This window comes from Pempheris klunzingeri, chromosome 6 (assembly GCF_042242105.1).
Source record: "Pempheris klunzingeri isolate RE-2024b chromosome 6, fPemKlu1.hap1, whole genome shotgun sequence".
NCBI lineage: Eukaryota > Metazoa > Chordata > Actinopteri > Acropomatiformes > Pempheridae > Pempheris > Pempheris klunzingeri.
In genome coordinates, this window is record NC_092017.1 from 3,506,326 (window position 1) to 3,526,849 (window position 20,524).

Here is a 20,524-nt window from a genome sequence, read left to right on the forward strand (position 1 = left end):
TTCAGCTAAATGTGGGCAGCTTTATCTTCTACTGCGACCCTCTTGTAATGCCATGTTTCTTCCAGTGCTCCAGTCTAGATGAAGATTTAGGAAGTTTATAGTAGTATAGTATATATAGAAATATATATTAAGAAAAATCTGCAATATCAATCATCAGTCATTCAATACATGCAAATGATTTTCAATCAAACTGCACCTTTGGAATGTAAATAAAATGTAGTCATTTAGTACACATTTTTGGTTTTCTTAAATTCTTTTAGAATCTGTCCTACAATCAAGGTAATTTCCTTTGGGCATTGCATTGTGGGACATTGTGTATGTCAACAAAAAGTCTTTTTAAGCATGAATACGGGTTGTTTTATCAATTTCCATATTCAAAACAGCGGGTGTGGAGTATGTACGGAGCCCTGGAGTGGCAAGAGGCAGAGAAATAATGACTATGTGGTGAAGAAAGTGCAACATTAAGCTAACAAGCTAAATCTTTTTGTGAGGTGGTGGTGGAGACCAAAGCAGAGCTAAGAGGAGAGTGAATGCTGGACTTACATTCATCAGGGGGACACAAACACCACGCTAAATGATAAATAGGCAACTGTTTTCTGACATGATGGCCGAAACAGTAATAGAAGGTGATAATATGTCAGTGTTGTATTTAAACTTCGTTCCACTGCACCCATGTGGCCAGAAAGAATCAGTGAAAAGAACCTTAAGGAACTAAATACTTCTAAATACAGGCCTTTTACAAAATAATTATCTGAATAATTGTTCTATTACAGCTCAGCCCAACCCTGTGGTCACAGAACAATCCAGACAAAAACCTTGACCCTATGGCACACTGGTTAAAGTACAATGTGACTGTAACAAACTGAGAGTTCTTTGTGTTTTGCAGTGACATACAGTAGTGAAGGTGTTCTCACCTCCCTGCTGGCTCTTGATCTGCAGAACATCAGAGGGAGGCCCATCTCCCACAGAGGTGAAGCCCAGCACCCTCAGGCTGTAGGTGATATCTGCGGTGAGGCCTGAAATGGTAGTGAGCTGGCTGTCATCTGTGTTATGTTTCTGCCAGGCACTGAGTGGGGCGTCTGACTCCGAGCTGTAGTAGACCCGATAGCCCTGGATTTGGCCGTTGGGCTCCTCCGGAGGTTCCCATTGAACCAGCATGGTGCTGGAGCTCAGCATGCGCGCCTGGATGTGAAGAGGAGGTGATGATGGTGCTTGCTCACTTGTACGGGTGTCCACAGTACCGCTGGGAGGTCCCCGGCCAACATTGTTGACAGCCATGACACGAAACTCATATTCAGAGAAGGGGCTGAGGCCACCGATGCTGTATCGAGTTGTGGCTACTCCATCTACTTCCTGGAAGCCGTTGTCAGATAGCTTGGCGCGATATTGGATCACATAGTACGACACCAGTTCTGGATTGCCAGAGTCCCAGGTCAGGGTGACACTGGTGGCAGTGGTTTCTGTCACAATGAGGGACGTGGGCTGTTTGGGCAAGGCTGTTAAAGAGCACAGACAGACATGTGAGCCAGACAAACAGTGTCCTTCTAGTTTCATCTCTCTGATATAAAAGTGTGGCGGAAGGAACGCCCACTGAAGCTCTGAGTACATGGAGCTCCTTAACACTGACCATTCAGGAGTCAGGCTCTGTCCTGATATGCACACGGCCAGCAGGCTGAGCACATGCTGCATGTTGCCAAGCAGAGGATGCACACCCTCCTTGGTAAATCCTCTACTCTAGTGTCAGATCATCACCAGTGAAGCCAAACAGAAGAATCCCACTTTGTAAAATATATGACAAAAGCATTTATCAGTTTGAAATAGAGCCCTTCAGGTGTCATGGAGCAAAATTACTAAATGGCATATGTTTAACCAATCGTTGTTAATGCTGGGGGAGGCAGTTCTCTGGAAAAGGGAAAAACTAGAGACTAAACCCGTCCCACCACACCAGCATGGGCCAGCAGCATGGCTGTTTGTGCACGTTTCTTATGTGCAGGAAGGTGAAGCGAGCAGCTTCAAATGATCATGATGTTTGTACAATGCTGTTATACTGTATAGTAGCACTTCCATCACTGTTGAGCAGTATGGCAGAATAACCATCCTGTTTTCTTAACAGACTTGTGGAGCTGTGAAGCTCTTTGAGATGATTCACAGCGATTTTAGGCTTTGACGTTAGCTAATGCAAGCTTAATTTTTCTAAAACATACCCTAATATCATTTAACACTAAACCTGCCAACGGGGGCTGAAGTTACCTGTTCAAATTTAAAGCTCAGACTGGTCGCCAGTCAATCACATGGGCAACACATAGAGAGAGACAACCACTGACACTCACAGTCACACCCACGGGCAATTTAAAGTGACTGTCTTTGAACTGTGGGAGGAAGCCGGAGCACCCGGAGGAAACTCACGCAAGGGAGAACATGAAAACTCCACACAGAAAGACTCCAGGTTAAAACCTGGGTTCGAACCTGGAACCTGCCCAATTAAGGAATTTGAGAGCACAATTTATGCACTTGTACACAAAAATGAATTATTCAGGAGTATGAAATAGTAATCTGTCCACACAGTTACTTTGACGGTACAGTTTTTTGCACTGTCAAAGTAATTAGACTGAAAAAAGTGATTAGAGTGAAAAAGCAAATGAAAACCAGTATTTTTGTTAAAGCAGAGAAAGTGAGTGCAGCAGAGTGGAGAGTCTGATGTCACTCCGCTGCTGTACACTTAGAATGAGTGAAATATGCCTTATACGTATTGAATCAAACATGGAGGAAGAGTTGATAAATGTTGATAAATGATAATTGCCTTTCACTTAGTGTTTGCTGTCCCAAATGTATTGAAAGTCATGTATCTGCTGTGGTACATGGAGTAAAAGAGTATAACAAAGATTTTCTGTCAATTGATAATTTATGACTCTAGCAGTCTAACGTGAGAATGTTAGCAAGTTAAATGAAAACCTTATACTTGAGGTTGGAAAATTACAGCTCAACTCAAAGGTCTGCTTACTCTTTCTTTAAGGCTTTCTGTAAGGCAATGAAGTGCAGCTAAAAGCTCTCGAAGAAAGCTAGTAAGAGGATGTTTGAGTTAAGATTAATTTGTCGACCATACTGCCCCCATGGTTAAGAATGCAAAATGCAAAAATTTTGTTTTAAGACTGGCAGACATGGACTTCCTTGCAACTACACTGATTTTTTTCATTTTTCTATATGGAGACCTGACTCTTCAAAATTTCATATGTGAAAAGTTTGCATCATTACAAAAACATTGTAATGTTTGCAAATGTCATGCAAATGTTAGCACTCACTTATTCCATTTCTGTCCAAGCAAACACAATTATAGAGAAATATTTAACATTTTTTTCTGCTTCCACTTTCCATTGCACTATGTGAGCTCCCATTCAGACGCACCTACCCGCCCCCACACAGGCCAAGGGTTTCTGACCTTTGACAGTGATCTGGGCTGTGGTCTCAATCATGCCCAGGGAGGATATGGCCACACAGGTGTAGTTGGCAGACTGCCAGATTTGGGTGAGCTCCAGGACATTGCGGCCAATAGGCATCTCCTCCTCCCGGGTCAGCTCCACCTCACTGCTCATCCACTTGACATAAGGCATGGGAGCACCAACCGCAACACAGGTCAGGTTGACGCTGCCGCCAGGCATCACGTCATGATTGGTGGGGGGGATGGAGAAACGAGGAGGCACACGCCGAACTGCACAGGTAAAAAAAGGGAGTGTTAGAAGACACACAGAAGCAGGGTATGGGGTGGGATATGGTCTGACTTCTGTTTGAGTGGCCTGGCTTGTGCTGTACAACAACGTGTAAGAGGTGGTAACTGTTGCCTCTTTAGGCCTCGGAAACCCTCTCACTCTTCCAAACTGTACACATGCCCAAGTACAGACATCACTTTCTCTTCAAGGAGAAATTGTCTGTTAACTGCACTATTGTTCCTATCTGCATAATTCGTTGTGTCAGCAGCCTCTTTACGTCAGCAGCCTCTCTACGTCAGCAGCCTCTCTACGTCAGTGGCCTCTCTATAATGGCAGCCTCTCCACGTCAACACCATCTCTACATAAACAACCTCTCTACATAAACAGCCTCTCTGTGATGACCGGCCTCTGTACAAGGGTTGACATGCAACCTTTCTATGATGGCAGTCTCTCTATGAGGGCTGCCTCTCTATGCCAGCCACCTCTCTACGTCAACAGCTTCTCTACTTCGGCAGCCTCCCTATGCCTCTCTGCAACAGGCAGCCTCTCTATGTCGACAGCTACTCTATGTCAATGCCCTATCTACATCAACAAACTCTCTACGATGGCTGCCTCTACGTCAATGGCTTCCCTAGGGTAGCAGAAATTCTCTGGAGTATTGGGGGACTCCTGCTGGGCCGCACATTGAGGTTGGAAAATTACAGTGTGCTGTTGGTCAGAGCACTTCCATCATATCCTGAGTTGTGCTGAGGAAATACTCTTGTATTGTCTCGTATTGTTGGCTCTATTCCTTAGAAATCTCCCCTTAGTGCTGGGATCTGCTTTCTGACTACACTAGATCTGAATTAGTGCAACAGTACTCTCTGAGCATTAAATATACAGATGGCTATTGCATAACTGATGTCCTTGCTGACTTGACATAGCCGATCACAGAAGTGAAAACCTGACTCACAAAGTGTAATTTAAGCTGCCAGCTGGAGTATGGGTGTGCGGAGCTTGCACTGTGGATCAAAGGCTTTTCTCAGGGTTTCGTTACAGAGGAAGTACAGAGGAGGAAGAGTGGGGTAACACGTTTTTTTCACTCTGTCTCTCAGGGTAGAAAAATCTGATGTAATGTGAGAAGTGATGATCCTGGAGCTGAGAACTGGCAATTAGCACCCATAGTACGTACTGTATGTTTGGTTAAACAATGACTGTTTGGGCTAATCTGGGCTAAATTTTACTGTGGTGGAGTGGTCAGAGGCTTGGGAAAGGAGGAAAAGATGGAGAAAAAGATCGTGCTGATCTTTGGCAGATAATGTTAACCATGGCTGCCATCTTAGTTCAGTATGTTACTGAGGCTGATGAGAATGTCACTGGTTTTGCTGGTTTAATGTTGAAAACATGTTGAACAAATTCTTGGCATTGTGATGATGCCACACCTCAAACTTACCTTTTGTTTCTATATATTTATTTTACTGCCTGTTCACAGGTTGTTTAGTCATCACAACAGTAACTGTATTTATTCATGAATACATTACACCGGTCTACATCCTGTTCTTACCTGCCTGTACCAGTTCTCATCATTCACATGCATTACTCCACAACCTTCTACAACAGTATCATAGTCTGTTTGACTTTATATATTATATTTGTGTTTGTCTTAGATTCTCTTTACTTTTGCTAGTGTGTTTCACCTCTTTATACATAGTGTTTGAGCATTGTTGGAGGGATCCTGACATATAAGATTCTCATTGCCAATGACTGCTTCACTATAGTTGTAGTGCACATAGCGAATAAAGAAAGTTTCAAAGTTCATCAATCCACAATCTTTTGAGATAGTTCAATCAGGACCAATGTGCTGGACAGAACAACTAACTGTCTAACTTCCATCCCCAGAGTCACAACACTAGTGTGGTTAAAAAGCACAGAAATTGTTGTCATAGTAGTAGCAGCTATAGCAAGTGAACTATCTAATAGAATTAAGTTCATTAGCATTATTTTACCGTTAGTGATCATGCACTTCCACAAGTTATAATCGTGTTTACTTGTAACATTACTTTTATCATTATTGCACTATAAGCCATAATTACCTCAGTGTTGGGTGTCTCGTGTGGAATATATGGGACAAGGATCTCTAATGGCGGTAGAACATTTTCAGCAGGTGTACAGCAAAAGCTAGGCCTTGACATTTCATTTCTCCATTGATTTCCCAACACACGCAGTTGGCCTGTCTCTAGTGTGGCCAGGTTGTAAGTTGCTAATAAGCTTTTTAATTAAGATTCTTATTTTGGTTTTGATGTACCAGATAAGGGTGCAAATAAGAATCCTTAAAATCTGGATGCTGACAAAACTCTGTGTGTGTGTGTTGGTAAATGGAGAAACCAGAGCCAGTACCACATCAGAGGTCTTACTGATCAGTATTGAAAAACACTGAAATTAACTGTTTCTATCCTTACTGCAGCACACTTGAGGAAGGGATGGCATTAAATATTTGTGCTAAATGCTCAAGCTACCCTTTACATACTGTAAACATGAAAGTAAGATCTTCTGTGGTGCAAGTGTAATAATGGTAATACATACAACTAACTATACAGCTGGTATACATTTATTTTCTGTATAAAATAGACTAAGTTTATGTGTGTGTGTGTAAGTCATGTACATAAAATTGATAAATTGAATTTGCCAGGTGAATATGAGACCCAGTTTGCTTCACGTCACTGGTAAGACTGAGATGATTGCTTGATACTAATGAACACAGCAGTTGTATGCTGGATGATGTCAATCATTGTATTCTTTTATTAGAAGCCGTGAAGTTACCCGTGGATGTGGAAGATGGTCACAAGTTAAAGTGATTACTATGCTACTGTGGGTGTGGACAATGGCCTGATGATTGAATGACTGAGGTACTGACACCAAAGTGAGACTGAATTTGTCTCTCAGTCGCCATGATGGCACTTAGCAGTAACATATGCACATTAGGAACAGCTGACAGTTGGAATACAGATAAATTCACATTTTCATTGGCATGCCAGAGAAAGGAGATGGGAGAAGGAGGGACATAAGTGAAGAAGCTTAGGGAGGCAAGGTGCTAAAGAAAAAGCTGAAGTTGTAGGAAGAAGATGAGCAGGAAGCAAACACCTGCATGCATTAGCAGGGAAGTCGTGCAGCGAGCGCAGGTGGAGAATTATCAACATGCTTTCTGCAGAATTCATGGACAGGCTTTTGTCCTCAACTGGATGATGGCATCAGCTCCAAGTCTTAAGGCCACTGAAGCCTTTTTCCCTAATTCCATAGTAAGAGGTCAGAATGGATATCGCAGGTTAACATTTCACACAGCCTGTGTTGAAGTAAAACATAGGGAAATATATACAGGTCTGCAAGTTTTTCATTGCTCAATTAAAACACAATTCACATTCAGTACAATCGTCAATTACATTTCCACTGAAACTAACTTCAAAGTTCACAGTTTCACCTCCATGTTTTGAAATCTTTGTGGCCCTGAATTATGTAAAGTTATGCTTAGTTATTTCTGCATGTATGCTACATCGAGATTACATAAACAAAGTAATATTTTACTAAGAGATGAGGATTAACACATGCACACTATTGGGAATTCTTCACTGGACAGACATGTGAAGCCTCTGTTTTGTAGAAATGGTAAACCTTGAACTTATGAAGACATATTAGACTTTCAGACACAAGTCATGAGGAGAACTGTTAAAGTGTCAACTGTCCATCTACTGACTGTTGTTGCATTATATATAGTTTAAAGGTGATTTTGTATTTGGTCATACTTCTGCAACTACACTTTTCTATGTTCTTACTGTGTCAGAAATAACAAGTCGAACCTCTGTCCTACAATCCTCCAATGAAAAACGTGCTTTAATTGGATTTGATAGGATTACATTTGTCTTTTCAGCTAGAAAGCTACACAAAATGCATCTTGTAATGAAAAACATGTTTTCAAAATACACAACAGCAAGTATTCTCCTTTATGAACCTCTGTTGGTTGTAGTGACATGACAACTAAAGTACTGTAACTGAAATTTAACATTACATAGAGATTCGTTGCAGCATCTCTTTGTTGTATGTATTCTCTGACCTCAGAGATATAGCCATTAAGAAACAAGCAAACACACTGATTCTGCAAAATAAAAAACATCCAATCTGTTGCACCACAAGTCAGCAGATCCACATATTGTGTCACATACAAACACTTAAACTAGGGCTACGGCTCTCTCCAACAGTATTTCTCTCCCCCTCACGTTCTCCTCATGTTTTCCTATTAATCATCCAGCAGTAAGAGTCTTGGAAAAAGCCTTAAACATGTTTGAGGCTATTCTGTCCTTCTGGAGAGTCTAGTTTTCCAGCAGACACAGATAAGAGGAGAGCATGGTAAAAGCAGTGAGTCACTCAGCGTAGTGATGGTGAGACAGCAGATGACAGAGGGGGGAGGAGCCATGCCTTTGAATTAGCCAAGACAACAAATACATGATCAGCATGCTGGAGAGGCCATCGTGACACTGATGCAGTTGCAAAATTTTGTGAAGTGAGTACAAACTCTGAACTTATGCAGGAAGCACAAATTCTGTCTAAATGATGCTCCTTCAACAAGAGAAATGTGAGGTACGTGACATCAGAACGTATTGGACACATCTATTGATTCCTGTCCATGAGATGAATTTTCTCTGTCTTTTTGTGTCTATATCACATCTTCTCTCCTAAAAACAGAAACCAAACTTTTATCATTATTGTAATACTTAAGTATCCGCCGTCGATCAGCTTCGTTCCATTTACAATTGCCGCTGGTCGGCCGTAAGCTGAATCCTTACGGCTTTTTACAGCCTGTGATTGTAAAATGTGGAGTTGCTCATTTAAATATATATTTAGAATTAACTTTTTTAAAACAATAAAACACTCAAACGTTTTGCATTTGTGTGTGTGCATCAAATTTTGTATAACGGCCATATAATGGCGTGGTCATATATATCGTCTATATACACTGTTGCCCATAAAGTTGAGAAGATATACACTTTATTTATCAAGAATAAATCACATTGTCACAATCATTTCATGAGAAGAGGTAAAAAACATTTTATTCCAACTTTATGGGCAGTGTATATAGTCAAAGATTTTGTCTGGGCCAGAAACAAAGCTTCTAATAAAATTAGGCCAAAGTTCTATCTAAAAGTAACAATCCCAGGTATGTCATGGTGAAAACAGGATGCCGACTGTCCAACTCATGAACATTTTGCTTCAAACTACCTATAGATTTGTGAAGTTGAAAGAGCAGTTGGTTATGGAAGCATTTCTTCCAGTCTAGCTGAGATCACTAGGTGCACATCTTCATCATTAATCCTGTATATAAAGTTCTGATTATTCAACTGTTTCTCCAGCTTGGGAAACAGTGATGCTGAACAAACTCGGTTTGCACTTTGGTTCAAGATCTCTAAGTCGTCCTAGAGATCTTGAACCAAAGTACAGCAATCCTCCAGGAGCCGATACAACAATGAATGTTCCTAAACAAAGAACCACTGAACTTTTGTGCAGTATTCTTGATACTAACTATATGCTAGAGTCTTCAGTTTTTATTCTTTCACCCCATTAAGTCATTAGTTAGGTAGTTTGGCATATGATTACAAATTTGGATTTTCAATTTAGATGTACATTACAATGAGAATAACTGCTGTATCACAGCTAAAAATTGAATATGAATTGTTTTCCTTTTCCTGTAAGTTCAATTTGATGAGTTTAAATACCCAGTATTATTCATTTTAAACTGGCTACAGTCTGAGTGAAATAAAGCCTGTTGCCTGTGTGAGAAAAGAATTTAGACACTCTCTCTCTCTTCTCTCACTCTGTAACGTGGGGTTTGGTCACGAGTTTGAAAAGAATGAAACACAGAAACCTCTCACAGTTACCACTTCCTGCAGTGCCATTTTAGTGTCACATCTACATAACTCGTTGCTGCAGGAGAAATGTACTTGTCATTGAAGATTTTCTCATTTCACAAAATTTCAATTTGCATGGAGCATTATGTAATGTGGTACAAGGCAGCATGTAGTGTAGCAGCAGGGAGGGGTGGGCTAGCAGGAGGGTTGTGGGGTTGGGGTCCTGAGATAGAGGCCGGGACGGGCCTGAGGCGCCTAGCAAGATGCCGGCGCGGCACGGCTCCGGTCTGCCTGGCCTCAGCTTTAAGAGGGTAAAGAGTGAAAAAACCAACCTTCCCGTTGATCTGAGTGGTGAGATTGGATTGTATTTTTGGATGGCAGGGTGCAATGAAGATGGAGGGATTCAATATAAAGTGAAAAAGAAAAAATAAACAACAAGAGGGGCAAAATAAGGAGTAGGAGGAAGAAGACAAGGAGAAACAAAGAGAGTAAAACAGGCAAATATCTGCGTATCCGTTAATGAGTGTGAAAGTCACAGCAGAGACAATAGCCTGTGCAGTGCAAACAAATCACACACTCACAGTAAATGACACATAGTGAGATCCTCAGTGTTTGCAGGCAGCATCCATACAGAGAGACACACAGAAGGAGACACAGACAGACGGGATGCACAGCCACATTGGCCACTCTGTCCTGATCTTTGCTGCAGTGTTTGAGCCCTTCAGAGCCTGTGAATTAAGACAGGAGTGAGGAGGCCGAGGCTGCTGACAATTAGACTTCATTAAGCACACAAAGCACACACTGTGTTACTGCTCACATTTATTCTGCCCATTGAGCCACCAAGCCCTGCAATCAGTGAGCACATAAACATGGTCCCTGATAGGATTAGTCAAACACTCACCTTGGAAATGTGGATTTCTTTTGCCATGTGCCCAGTCCTAACTGACAACACATTCATTTCTATGGAGGAACATTTGATAAGCTAATTCTGCATTAAAGGAGCAAACTGAGTCCTTGGAGACAGTCCTGCTGGTCCACTTACCTTCTAACTGACAAGACCATTTGTATGGGCCATAATCATCCCATTGTTTCACCAGCACACTGCCGTAGGTTGATTGAGCTGTTAAAATGCATCTTATCCACTCCTAACTTGCTGAGTTACTGACGAGAGCCACATTGTTAGCTTTCTTCAGTACTTGTGTGCAAATGTTGCTATCACTCTTCCTAACATTGTACATAGGAGTGGAGCTGGGACTTTTTTTGGTTTAATGGTTGTGTTACCTTGTCACCTGGATCCTGCATCTCTGTCATCTTTACATCTTTTCACAGCAGATATTTTGGCTCGCCAAATGCACTTTAAATTGCCTATATCTGAGTGTCACTGTGAGTGGTTGTCTGTTTCTATGTGTCGGCCCTGTTATTGAGAGTTCAGGGTGTACCCCGCCTCTCGCCCAAAGTCAGCTGGGATTGGCTCCTGCACCCTTAAGACAATGGATGGATGGAGTGCCAAGCACAGGTATAACTGGTGTGACATTGAAAAGGGGTGCATTCCATTTAGGTGCGTAGGTTCAAGGGCCCTGGTACTGTGAATGCTGTGCTTTTCCTGCTATGACAAGTCAAAATGTGTGCTGTGATTTAGGCCTACATTTGCAGTTGAAACTAGCAAGATCATGTGGGTATTTTCCTGAAAGTCACATGTAGGCTTGTTGGCGGGGCACAACACTCGAAACAAATTTGCATGTGACTTCCTCTTCATTTAAACTTTCAACTGAGATTTCTTTGAGAATTTACAATGCAGTTTTGTACAGAAAATGTTGTCCCCCATCTGTGAGAATTGGTTGAAAGCTGCAGAAAAGTTAGTAATTTGAGTTGAAATGAATGAGTTACACAAATCAGTTATAGTCTCCCTCTATTCGTTTTATACTTTTAAAGTAGTCTGTATTTTAATGTCATTTTATCATTTCTACATCCTCTATGTCCTGTTATCATGGCGCCAACCTTCTGCAGTGTGTACTGTATTTGATAGCATCATTCTTATCTCTTCATGGCTACCAGTGGACCAGGGCACCAGGTCTCTGTTCTAAGTAAAGTCTTGTATAAGAACACCATTGACGCATGCACACACAACAGAGTAACCTTAAGAAACTAGAAGATGAGGTGCAATCAAAGCAAAGGACAATAAACAGTTAAAAGTTTCTGCCTTCATGTGGAGGAAGGAGGACAAGCATTTGAGAGCTGAACAGAAACATGTACGGCCTGTGTATGTGACTGACACATAAGTGAAAGAAGAGGAGGAACTGGGCCACAAAACACAGAGAAGGAGAAGACATGAAAAGCTAAAAAAGACGAGCAGAAATATAGATCAGAAGACTAAAGAGAAAACACATGAACACACCTTGGCAACATACGACATGTTGCATCCACACTGTGAGGCGAAAATGGAAAGCGAAGCTACCAGCACACCTGAAGAGGTTAAATGTTACAGCAGCACAGACAGAAACCTTTAAAAAAGGAAATGACATACTTCATAACCAGCTCCGTTGCCTATGGCTCTCGTTGGATGCAAAAAAATAAAATATATGCAGTTTCTATTTTTGAGAACTGCAACACTTTTGATCCGCAAATCATCCATCTGTTGTCATTCAAGTTCATCTTCTCACCACTCAAATGTCACTTGTACTATGAACAGGTCGTTGAGGATTCCTCCTGCCCATACTGGCTGTGAAGCAACACTGACTATGCTGCAACAAATGGGGACAAAATCCACTGTCCTTGTTTTGTCATTCAGTCATTTCAGATGTAACACAATTGTTGTCAATGGAGTCTGGTGAGTTTGAATAGCCCTATACACCAGGGTTAACTTTTAATACAGTTAATCTCACAGCATCCATCAAACACTGACATGACCCCTTGGAGTGTAATAAACAGGCATTCTGTGTATGTGTGTGTGTGTGTGTGTGTGTGTGTGTGTGGCTTGCTGGCAGGACCAGCAATGAAATCCCCAGACAACATCCAGGTTGGCTTTGGGTCACATTTACAGTTTACAGGCTATTTGTCTCTAATTTCTAATAATTACAGGGACCTTTAAGTTTTCCATTGTACACATGGCATGTGAGGATTCTATTAAGATAGTGTTGTCTAAATTCATCCTGTAAATGAGCCTTCAGTTATCTACTTCTAAAGTTTCATATGCTTTAGGGCAAGTCATGAGCTTTGTAACACTGCTCCAGTAAGACAGCATTAATATTAGGTGGCGAGTGTTTTTTCTAAAGCCAAACAAAATGCATCAAAGAGCATTGTCAATGGAGATGTCACAAGACCAAAAAATTAAAGCAGGAATGAATCCTCCCATGCTTTGAACACTACCTTTGAGAACCTGCAGTTGGTTGAGGCTAATTGTTTGGCTTTGGCCTGTTTGTTGACTAGGCCTACATCTGAGAAACCCTGAGGCGTGCTCCCACGCTGCTGCTGCCTTAGGTTGCACCTCTGGGCGAATTGCTCTCCTGTCCTCTCCCACACAGGACATAAAACAGTGACGGTGTGCTTTGGTCTCTACGTGCAAGACTCCACACGTAGACCTCACCCTCCCTAAAACAAGGAGGAGGGACCGCAGCCAACCTCCCTCTCACCCCTGACAAGTCAAAACATCCTACTGTCACCATGAAGTGAGGCAGGTCACCATACAGAAACCAGCAGCCAGGAGACAAAGACGAAAAAGAGATCGAGAGAGCAGGAAATGAGAGTGTGACACAGCAGAGAGCCGTCAGGCATGGAAAGGTCTGACTCTGACAGCAGATGAATCTGGGGGCCCAGCTTGTCTGCTGCAAGAGGAGGCCACCTGAAAGAATGGGGGGGGTCACCAGGTCAACAGGGATCTTACCTCGAACATAAAGGTTAGCTGGAGCCGAGTAGCGAGTCCCTGCGCTGTTCACTGCCACGCATTCGTACTTGCCCTGGTCAGACTCCTCACTGTTCTCGATCTGAAGTGCTCCTGGGGAGGGAGGCCAGAATGTCATAGTTTAGGTCTGCACCACACACATTCAAACCACACAAACACACACACACACACACACACACACACACACACACACACAGGCACACAGTGCGGAGTAGACACTAGTGCTACATGTAAATAACCATCTAAAAAGCCTTCATGTAAAGGATTCTGCGGCTCGTCGACCGCCAACACTTTCTACTAATATTAGTCGTGTTATTAGTGTTCATATGTTAACTATTACCAAGTTTTTCACTGTTACCATATTGCTCGTTATTAGTTATATTCCTATTGTCAGTGCTATTATTTTGGTTTCTGTTTGTTGTGCACACCCCCATCCCTCTCTATGTTTATTGTTTGGGGAGCTCCCCTTTATCCAAACACTTATGGCAGTGACTAGACATCAACAGGTTTGTTTTCTCATGGACAATCTACTCCTGATTTGCTGTAGTGTCACGCTAACTCTGTGACACTGTCAGTGATTATGTCCATCCAGAGGCCATGAAGTAGCTGCTCTGCACAACTTTAAAGGAGCTGGCTGCCAGTATTCTACATGCTTCTTGTTCTTGCATTAGGTGAAATGTTCCTTTACTACAATAATGACAGGCAATACACTATATTTTTCCTAAGTCATCAGTGCACCAGATGTGTACTAATCCACAGGTGCACATAGACCCACAGAGCCTGTAGCATGTCTGTAAAACTGACAGCTGTATGATGTTACTCCATGGCACCAGTCTGTGGTCATTCTGAATGTCTATCAAAGGAGCTTCCAGTAAAAGAAGGTGGGTCTTGAACACATCAAAAACCTTAGTGGAGCAGAGAGAAACATGCAACACCTGTCAGTTTTGGAACATGACGTGTAATGTTGTTATTAAAGACACTGGCTTAAGCAGCAGTAACACTTCCATACCTGTGTTTTCTTGGGTTTGTCCTCTAACCCTAATCACTGCTCCATGAGCAGTGAACACTTCTTATGTCCACTAAGGTTAAAACGTGAGTAACTTACCTGACACCATGATCATCCATTCATTCCCAAAACCTTTCATAACAGTCTCTCAGCATGTATGCAAACAGTTCACATTCACTTTTCAGTTGAGAGGTTAGCTACTAGAGATAAAACATGAATGGGTTTTTAGCGACGATGCAGTATTCTATACTGGCTGTGAATATAGTGAACATACATCATGCAGTTTGCAGAGGACAGTAAGAAATATGAAATCGAAACTATTAAAAATGGACAGATTTCAGAATACAATCCTGAAATGCAACATGGGATGGGTTTGGAACACAATGTTAAGAACTTGGTTAAGAAAAAGAAAAATCATCAAGGTGATGTGTGGAGCCACATCCCTGCTGGTCAGCGAGGAGGAGCCAGCAGATACATTCTGCCATTCTGAGACAGGTGTCCTGAAACTGATCTCTGCTCCCTATCTGTCTACCTCTCTACCTCTAATACTCACACCCATGCCTCCCTCTTTCTCTCTACTACCTCTCTTCCTTTCTGTCTCTCTCTAGTACCTCTCTAGCTACCCCTCTCTCTCTCTTATCTCCCTCTAACTCTCTCCCTACCACCCTCTCCTTCCTTTCTCACACATCCACACACACAGCTCACATACACCGTATGGAGGCCAGTCTGTCTCCCACTCATCACAGAACTTTGTGATGTGACCACAGCGATGATGAGGAGCGCTGTCTTATTGACAGTCTGTCCCTGAGCCTCTAACCATTCTCACTTCGTTGCAGAAGTGTGAAGACAAGTACGTGCAGCAGCAGCAGCTGAATATCTTTCATTGTTTATCCCTTTTGGGATGATTGTCTGTGTGACCACACATTCAGCACCTGCATATGGCAGAGGCCTTCTCTTCTGAGAAGTGCAAATGATAGATGTTTGCTCTGATCTGTTGGCATACAAAAGGCTAATCAGCTCTGCCAGAGAAGTTGGGACCTTTCACAGACGGACACCTATGAAGCATCGTCAAAACTTGGTGTGCAGACAAGCTGTGAGGCTGTGGTCACACTTGCAGTTTGTGTTGCTTTGGCTTGTGGTGCAGTTCGCCCATTTGGTTTGGTTTGTTTCAGCTGGTTGAAAGTTGTCAATCAAACATATAAACTGAGACCACCTGAAAACGTGGCCTCTCGGTGATGAACATTAGAATGATGTACGAGCTCCTGGTGAACCAGGGAGCTTTTCTCTGAGATTGACCCACTGAACAAACAAACTATCATTGACTTTCTGACCTAAATTTTATGCTCCATTATATATGGCATTTATTAGCTTAGTGCTAACTCTTTGTTAGCACACTGCTGCGTGTAAATCCACTTGTTTGGTACATTTTTAAAGTAAGCTATTTCATTTAAGCATTCTGTTACTAGAAGTATGTATCTATCTCTTGTTTTCGTCTCTTGCAAGGCCGTACACACTTGTGGGACATTATGTAGTGAGCAAGTGAAAAGGACAGAAAGCAGGAAATGGGGCCACACTGAGGTGACAGGAGGAGGAGGAGGAGGATGGAGGTGATGGAGGACAGGGGGCAATGAGGCAGACGTTTTGTTTACCCAGCATTCTTACCTCTGATTGGTGTACCACCTGGTGAGGTAATTTGAATGCAAATAAGATTAGAGATAACCATTAGTATAAAGAGAAGATAGAGAAAAAGTGAAAGAGACACAGACAAGAATGGCAGGAGAGCAAAGAGAGGAGCAACAGCAGAGATAGGAGCGACTGCTACTCTCACCCTGTTTAACAAACTCATCCATAAACAAGGAAGGTAGTATTTAATCTTTAATAAGTCCAATGTTTAAACCAAAACCAATTCATGAACAAGAACAGTGTCAAATGGATTCTTGGTGACAAGCAGTTTCTTCCTCCTAAACTCCTGATGAGCACAAAACTGTTTCCATAATATTGACATTCACACCCAGGCTAAAACTGCCAGTCAGTAATTTGTGCATCTGCTTATTTCCTTTCACATGGTGCTTGTTTGTGTTACACACCTGGCTATTTGCTTCAGAGCCAGCATCCTGTAGTGTTTATGACGCTCCTTATTCCCCACACCTGCTTTTTCAGCACAGCACCTGGATGTGAAGCCCTAGACCCCTCATGCACCAACAACAGGCCTGCTTGTACTTCTAACCCACAGAGCGGGTCTGCTCTGCTGGGGTTGTCATTCACAGAAACCTGCACTTGTGTCCTGGAACACACTGTGATGCTGCTGCCTCCGTGGTGGACAAGTGTACTACTAAGCTCCAACATGAGTGTACAATAAATATATTTTAAAAACACTCACCATATGATTTAGGTCAGCTTATCTTTTCCCTGTACACTATTTATTGCTGAACAATTTAAGGAAACGTCAACTGCAATTGAAATATTAATTCTTATCATTTTTTGTAAGTAAAGCAGGTCTGTGTCATATTAAATCATGACTGCACCAAGTGTAATCACGTCAGATAGAATAATGCAGGTGTTTGTTGTTGGGGTGAGTTATGACTTGTTTTCTATTAATATATTCACATATTCTAGAGCGGTCTTTTGTTCTCAGCTGCACACAAGAAGGGTTTTGGATTTGTTAGCGCTCCGAGTCGCACCTGGCTGGATGCTACTACTGGATGTTTAAAACATTGATTCAGGGATGCAGAATAGAGAAAAAAGCCACCTCTCTGTTGGTGGAACACTCGGCTTAGCCAAGTGTCTTTGGCATCACAGACTCTGAGAGCGTATTAAGCCGACAACAGCCAAGAGATTGGTTTTGCTTGGCCATGTCAAAGAGTTAACTTTAATTGGCTACAGTTGAATAAATCTGCTGGCAAAACTAACCATCACAGCTGAGCACACTTTTTGGTAATCAAATTACAGCTTTAATCTCTTACAGCTTGTTAAGGCACTGTTAATTATAGAAGTTATGTAAGTCAAATTGTAGCTCTTTGATTGGAAAAATGATGAGTCATTCTAATACCATTAACTCTAGTAGCACAGCAACACCATTTCCTCCTTAAATCTTGCACATCCCTAGTGGAAGAATTCATTAGTAACTGGCACCATTTGGGCATATCAGGTCATATGCAGCAAACAGTGGACAGAGGGATGGTTACTATGCAGATGCCAGCCATCTGGATGATAAACCAAGCCACTGTTGATCTGACAAGAACACAAACAAGAGTCAGGTAGGTGGTGAGACATAGCAGAAGGGGGCCCTGGAAGCTGTGTGGCCCCTGGGGTCTGATGAGGGGGACATCAGCAGCTTTCAGAGGGCTGGGCTGGGCAGCAGTGAGACCTGCCATGACTTCTGTCCACAGCTGCCTGACAGCTACACCAATCCCACGCTACTTCAGCGTGAAGATGATCAGCGTGTCATGACAGGTTTCGGGGGATTCATTGTGAAAAATAATAGGACTTTATTATGTTTTCACAATGTCTGGATAGAAAGGAACTTTCCTGTAGTGTCCGTCAAGAAAATAATGTTATATTGGAACATGACAGCAACTTTGCACGAGTCACTGTATCAAACTGGTGTGTGGTGGGAGATGCACCAATTGCATCCAGCTTTTGTCCATTTTGCTTAAATGAAAAGTTTGAACTTCTAAATCTAAATGAAATCTAAAAACAACACACACAACACAAAATAACCCTGGCCATGTCAGAGAAATGTCGCCAGGATTATCTGGGTTTAGGCTTGTACACTGAGTTTTTTAACAGAAAGCCTGTGATACTAACTGGAGCATGGAGTTCGAAAGATGTGGCCTTTTACCAGACAGGAATGGTCTTAAAAAGATCTCATTACGGGAGATGTAGGATCTAGTATTTTTTGGAGCTTGCGTATTGGTCCAACAGTACACAAAATACATTGCTGGTGCACATTTATATGATTCACATGTCAAGAACAGGGGTCAGGGGTCTAGCCCTGTGATTGGCTCATTTAAGCGATACTGCCGCAAATGGTTTGACATTTTGGATTGTTTGTATTTTCAGAGATACCAACAGTTTCCATCCTCTCCACTACTGTATGTCCCATATCATTATAACGCCCTGGAAAACCATAATGCTCCCAAATGACAGATGTAAATAACATCAATGCTGCTGGGATGCTGGTAGAATAACTGAATATATTAAGTATACCACTCAGTGCCTCTCAGTGCCTGTTGTATGTTTCTAATGTTGCTGCTGCACATTGGCGAGCTCAGATTTAATCCAGCAGATTTAAACAGACTCCAGGTCATTTAGGTCTGACTCTGTCCCAGGATGAAGATGACATGGAGATCACTTTAGTTTTTGCCAGTTTGAATGTCATTGATTGAATATCTTCTGTGGTGATTACCAATAGACTGACACACTTCTAATCGGTGCAGCAGCAGTGTGAAACAGACTCTGCAGCCAATCAGGAGCGAGCATAAACACCTGATCCCTAGAGGTCTGTAGCTGCGGAGCCTTCATCGCCCTGTTAGGCGGTTAGGATGACCTGCTGCGGAATATCTGTTAGTGTGTGTTCATGTTACAGATTTTCTGTACCACCACTGTAGATTTCCATGGCAACGCAATCCTAGTTTGTGCTACTCACTGCACTGCTTCGTTCAGTGGCGTTAGTAACACAGTAACATAATGCTATAAGTGTTATATATCTATCTTCCCTCAGCTGAGAATCTACATCACTCACAGACAATATCATCTCTGAACTCTGAACTTAAACTGAACCAGGCCACATTATGTTTGCAGCATCAGTTACCATCGCCAAGACAAGAGTGCCACCTTCAGGACACTGTAAACCCCAGCTAACTGTACCGCTTCATGGACCCCTCTGGTTTCTCATTTGCGTTTGCCACACCAATGACAGTTACACTGAGCCATACCTCCAGGGGCTAACCCACCAGCATGGTTTAACTAAGACAGAAATTGTGGCCCAGTCAAAGCTACTGCATATTCTGAGACTCAGAGATAACCAGAGCGTATTGAGCTAATGTCACTTTGGTTCATAGGGCGTATCAAAAAGAAGAAAGTCATGTACTGAGGTTAACATTGCGTATTGAACGGTTCACGACCAATACAAGTATTGTGAGATTAATCGCAACAAGGGAATGAAAGTCAGTATCTCTGCCTTGGCTGCTTCAATTTTGACCATTCTTTTTAAACCGTTGCATGGGAGTCCCTTTACATTCTGGATTTTAATTCTACATTACCAGACGACCCCTTTAACTGCTTCGACAGACTGAAAAATAACCCAGCTGGGGCCACGTCCCGAAGCCAGTACTCATTGGTCGAGTATCACAAGGGTCACGTTTCGATGGACAAGCTTTGGTTGTAAGAACTGTTTTGACACACCAAAGGCAGCCGTATAGAATACACAGGACAGAGGTTTTTCATTTTTCTTTTCCAAAAGAGGGCAAAGGTAACAAACTGAAAAATGCTATTAGTGTTTCTTAATGGATCAAAGTCATTTAATAGGACTAACTAATTCCTGAACAAATCTGATCACTCCTCTATATATTGAATTCTACTGACACAAATAAACTGAATATTTGTGGAGCGCTGCCTTTGCACATTGCTGCATATTCCACTCACCTTGTGGGCACAGAATAACTGTAATTTCTTTATTAAAGGAAGTCAGCCATCTGTGCTTGGCTGCTGTGGGACTGAAGGTGACGACAGGGCCCTATGAACCAAGTTGAAACAAATTGCCATGCTGTTCAGTTAATGATACATGACATGTTTGTCCTTACCTAGGGCTTGGGAAAATCCTCAGTGTGGGTCTCAAAGCCAAAGATATCCTAGAGCCTGTCTCTCAGCCTGTCCTGTCTGCCTGTATTGATATGAATGCAGCCACAGGAGGGGCCCTGGGCCCTCAGTGACAGGAAATCTGCTTCTTACTCTTGCAGCAATGGCTGGCAAGTACCTTTGGCCCTGGACAGCCATTCCAACTGGATATCGATGCCTAGTATTTTTGGCAAGAAACACACAT

The 20,524-nt window shown here is 42.3% G+C and overlaps 1 protein-coding gene across 1 annotated transcript in view; it reads right to left on the bottom strand.

The window, feature by feature from the left end:
• ptprfa (protein tyrosine phosphatase receptor type Fa) overlaps nt 1-20,524 on the bottom strand; it is a 208,441-nt gene that overhangs the window by 128,490 nt on the left and 59,427 nt on the right. Inside the window, exons 4-6 of the mRNA XM_070832882.1 lie at nt 13,458-13,568; nt 3,437-3,706; nt 915-1,496 (exon numbers count right to left, since the gene is read on the bottom strand). Of these exons, the coding sequence (XP_070688983.1) occupies nt 915-1,496; nt 3,437-3,706; nt 13,458-13,568 (963 nt within the window). The remainder of the gene's footprint in view (nt 1-914; nt 1,497-3,436; nt 3,707-13,457; nt 13,569-20,524) is intronic.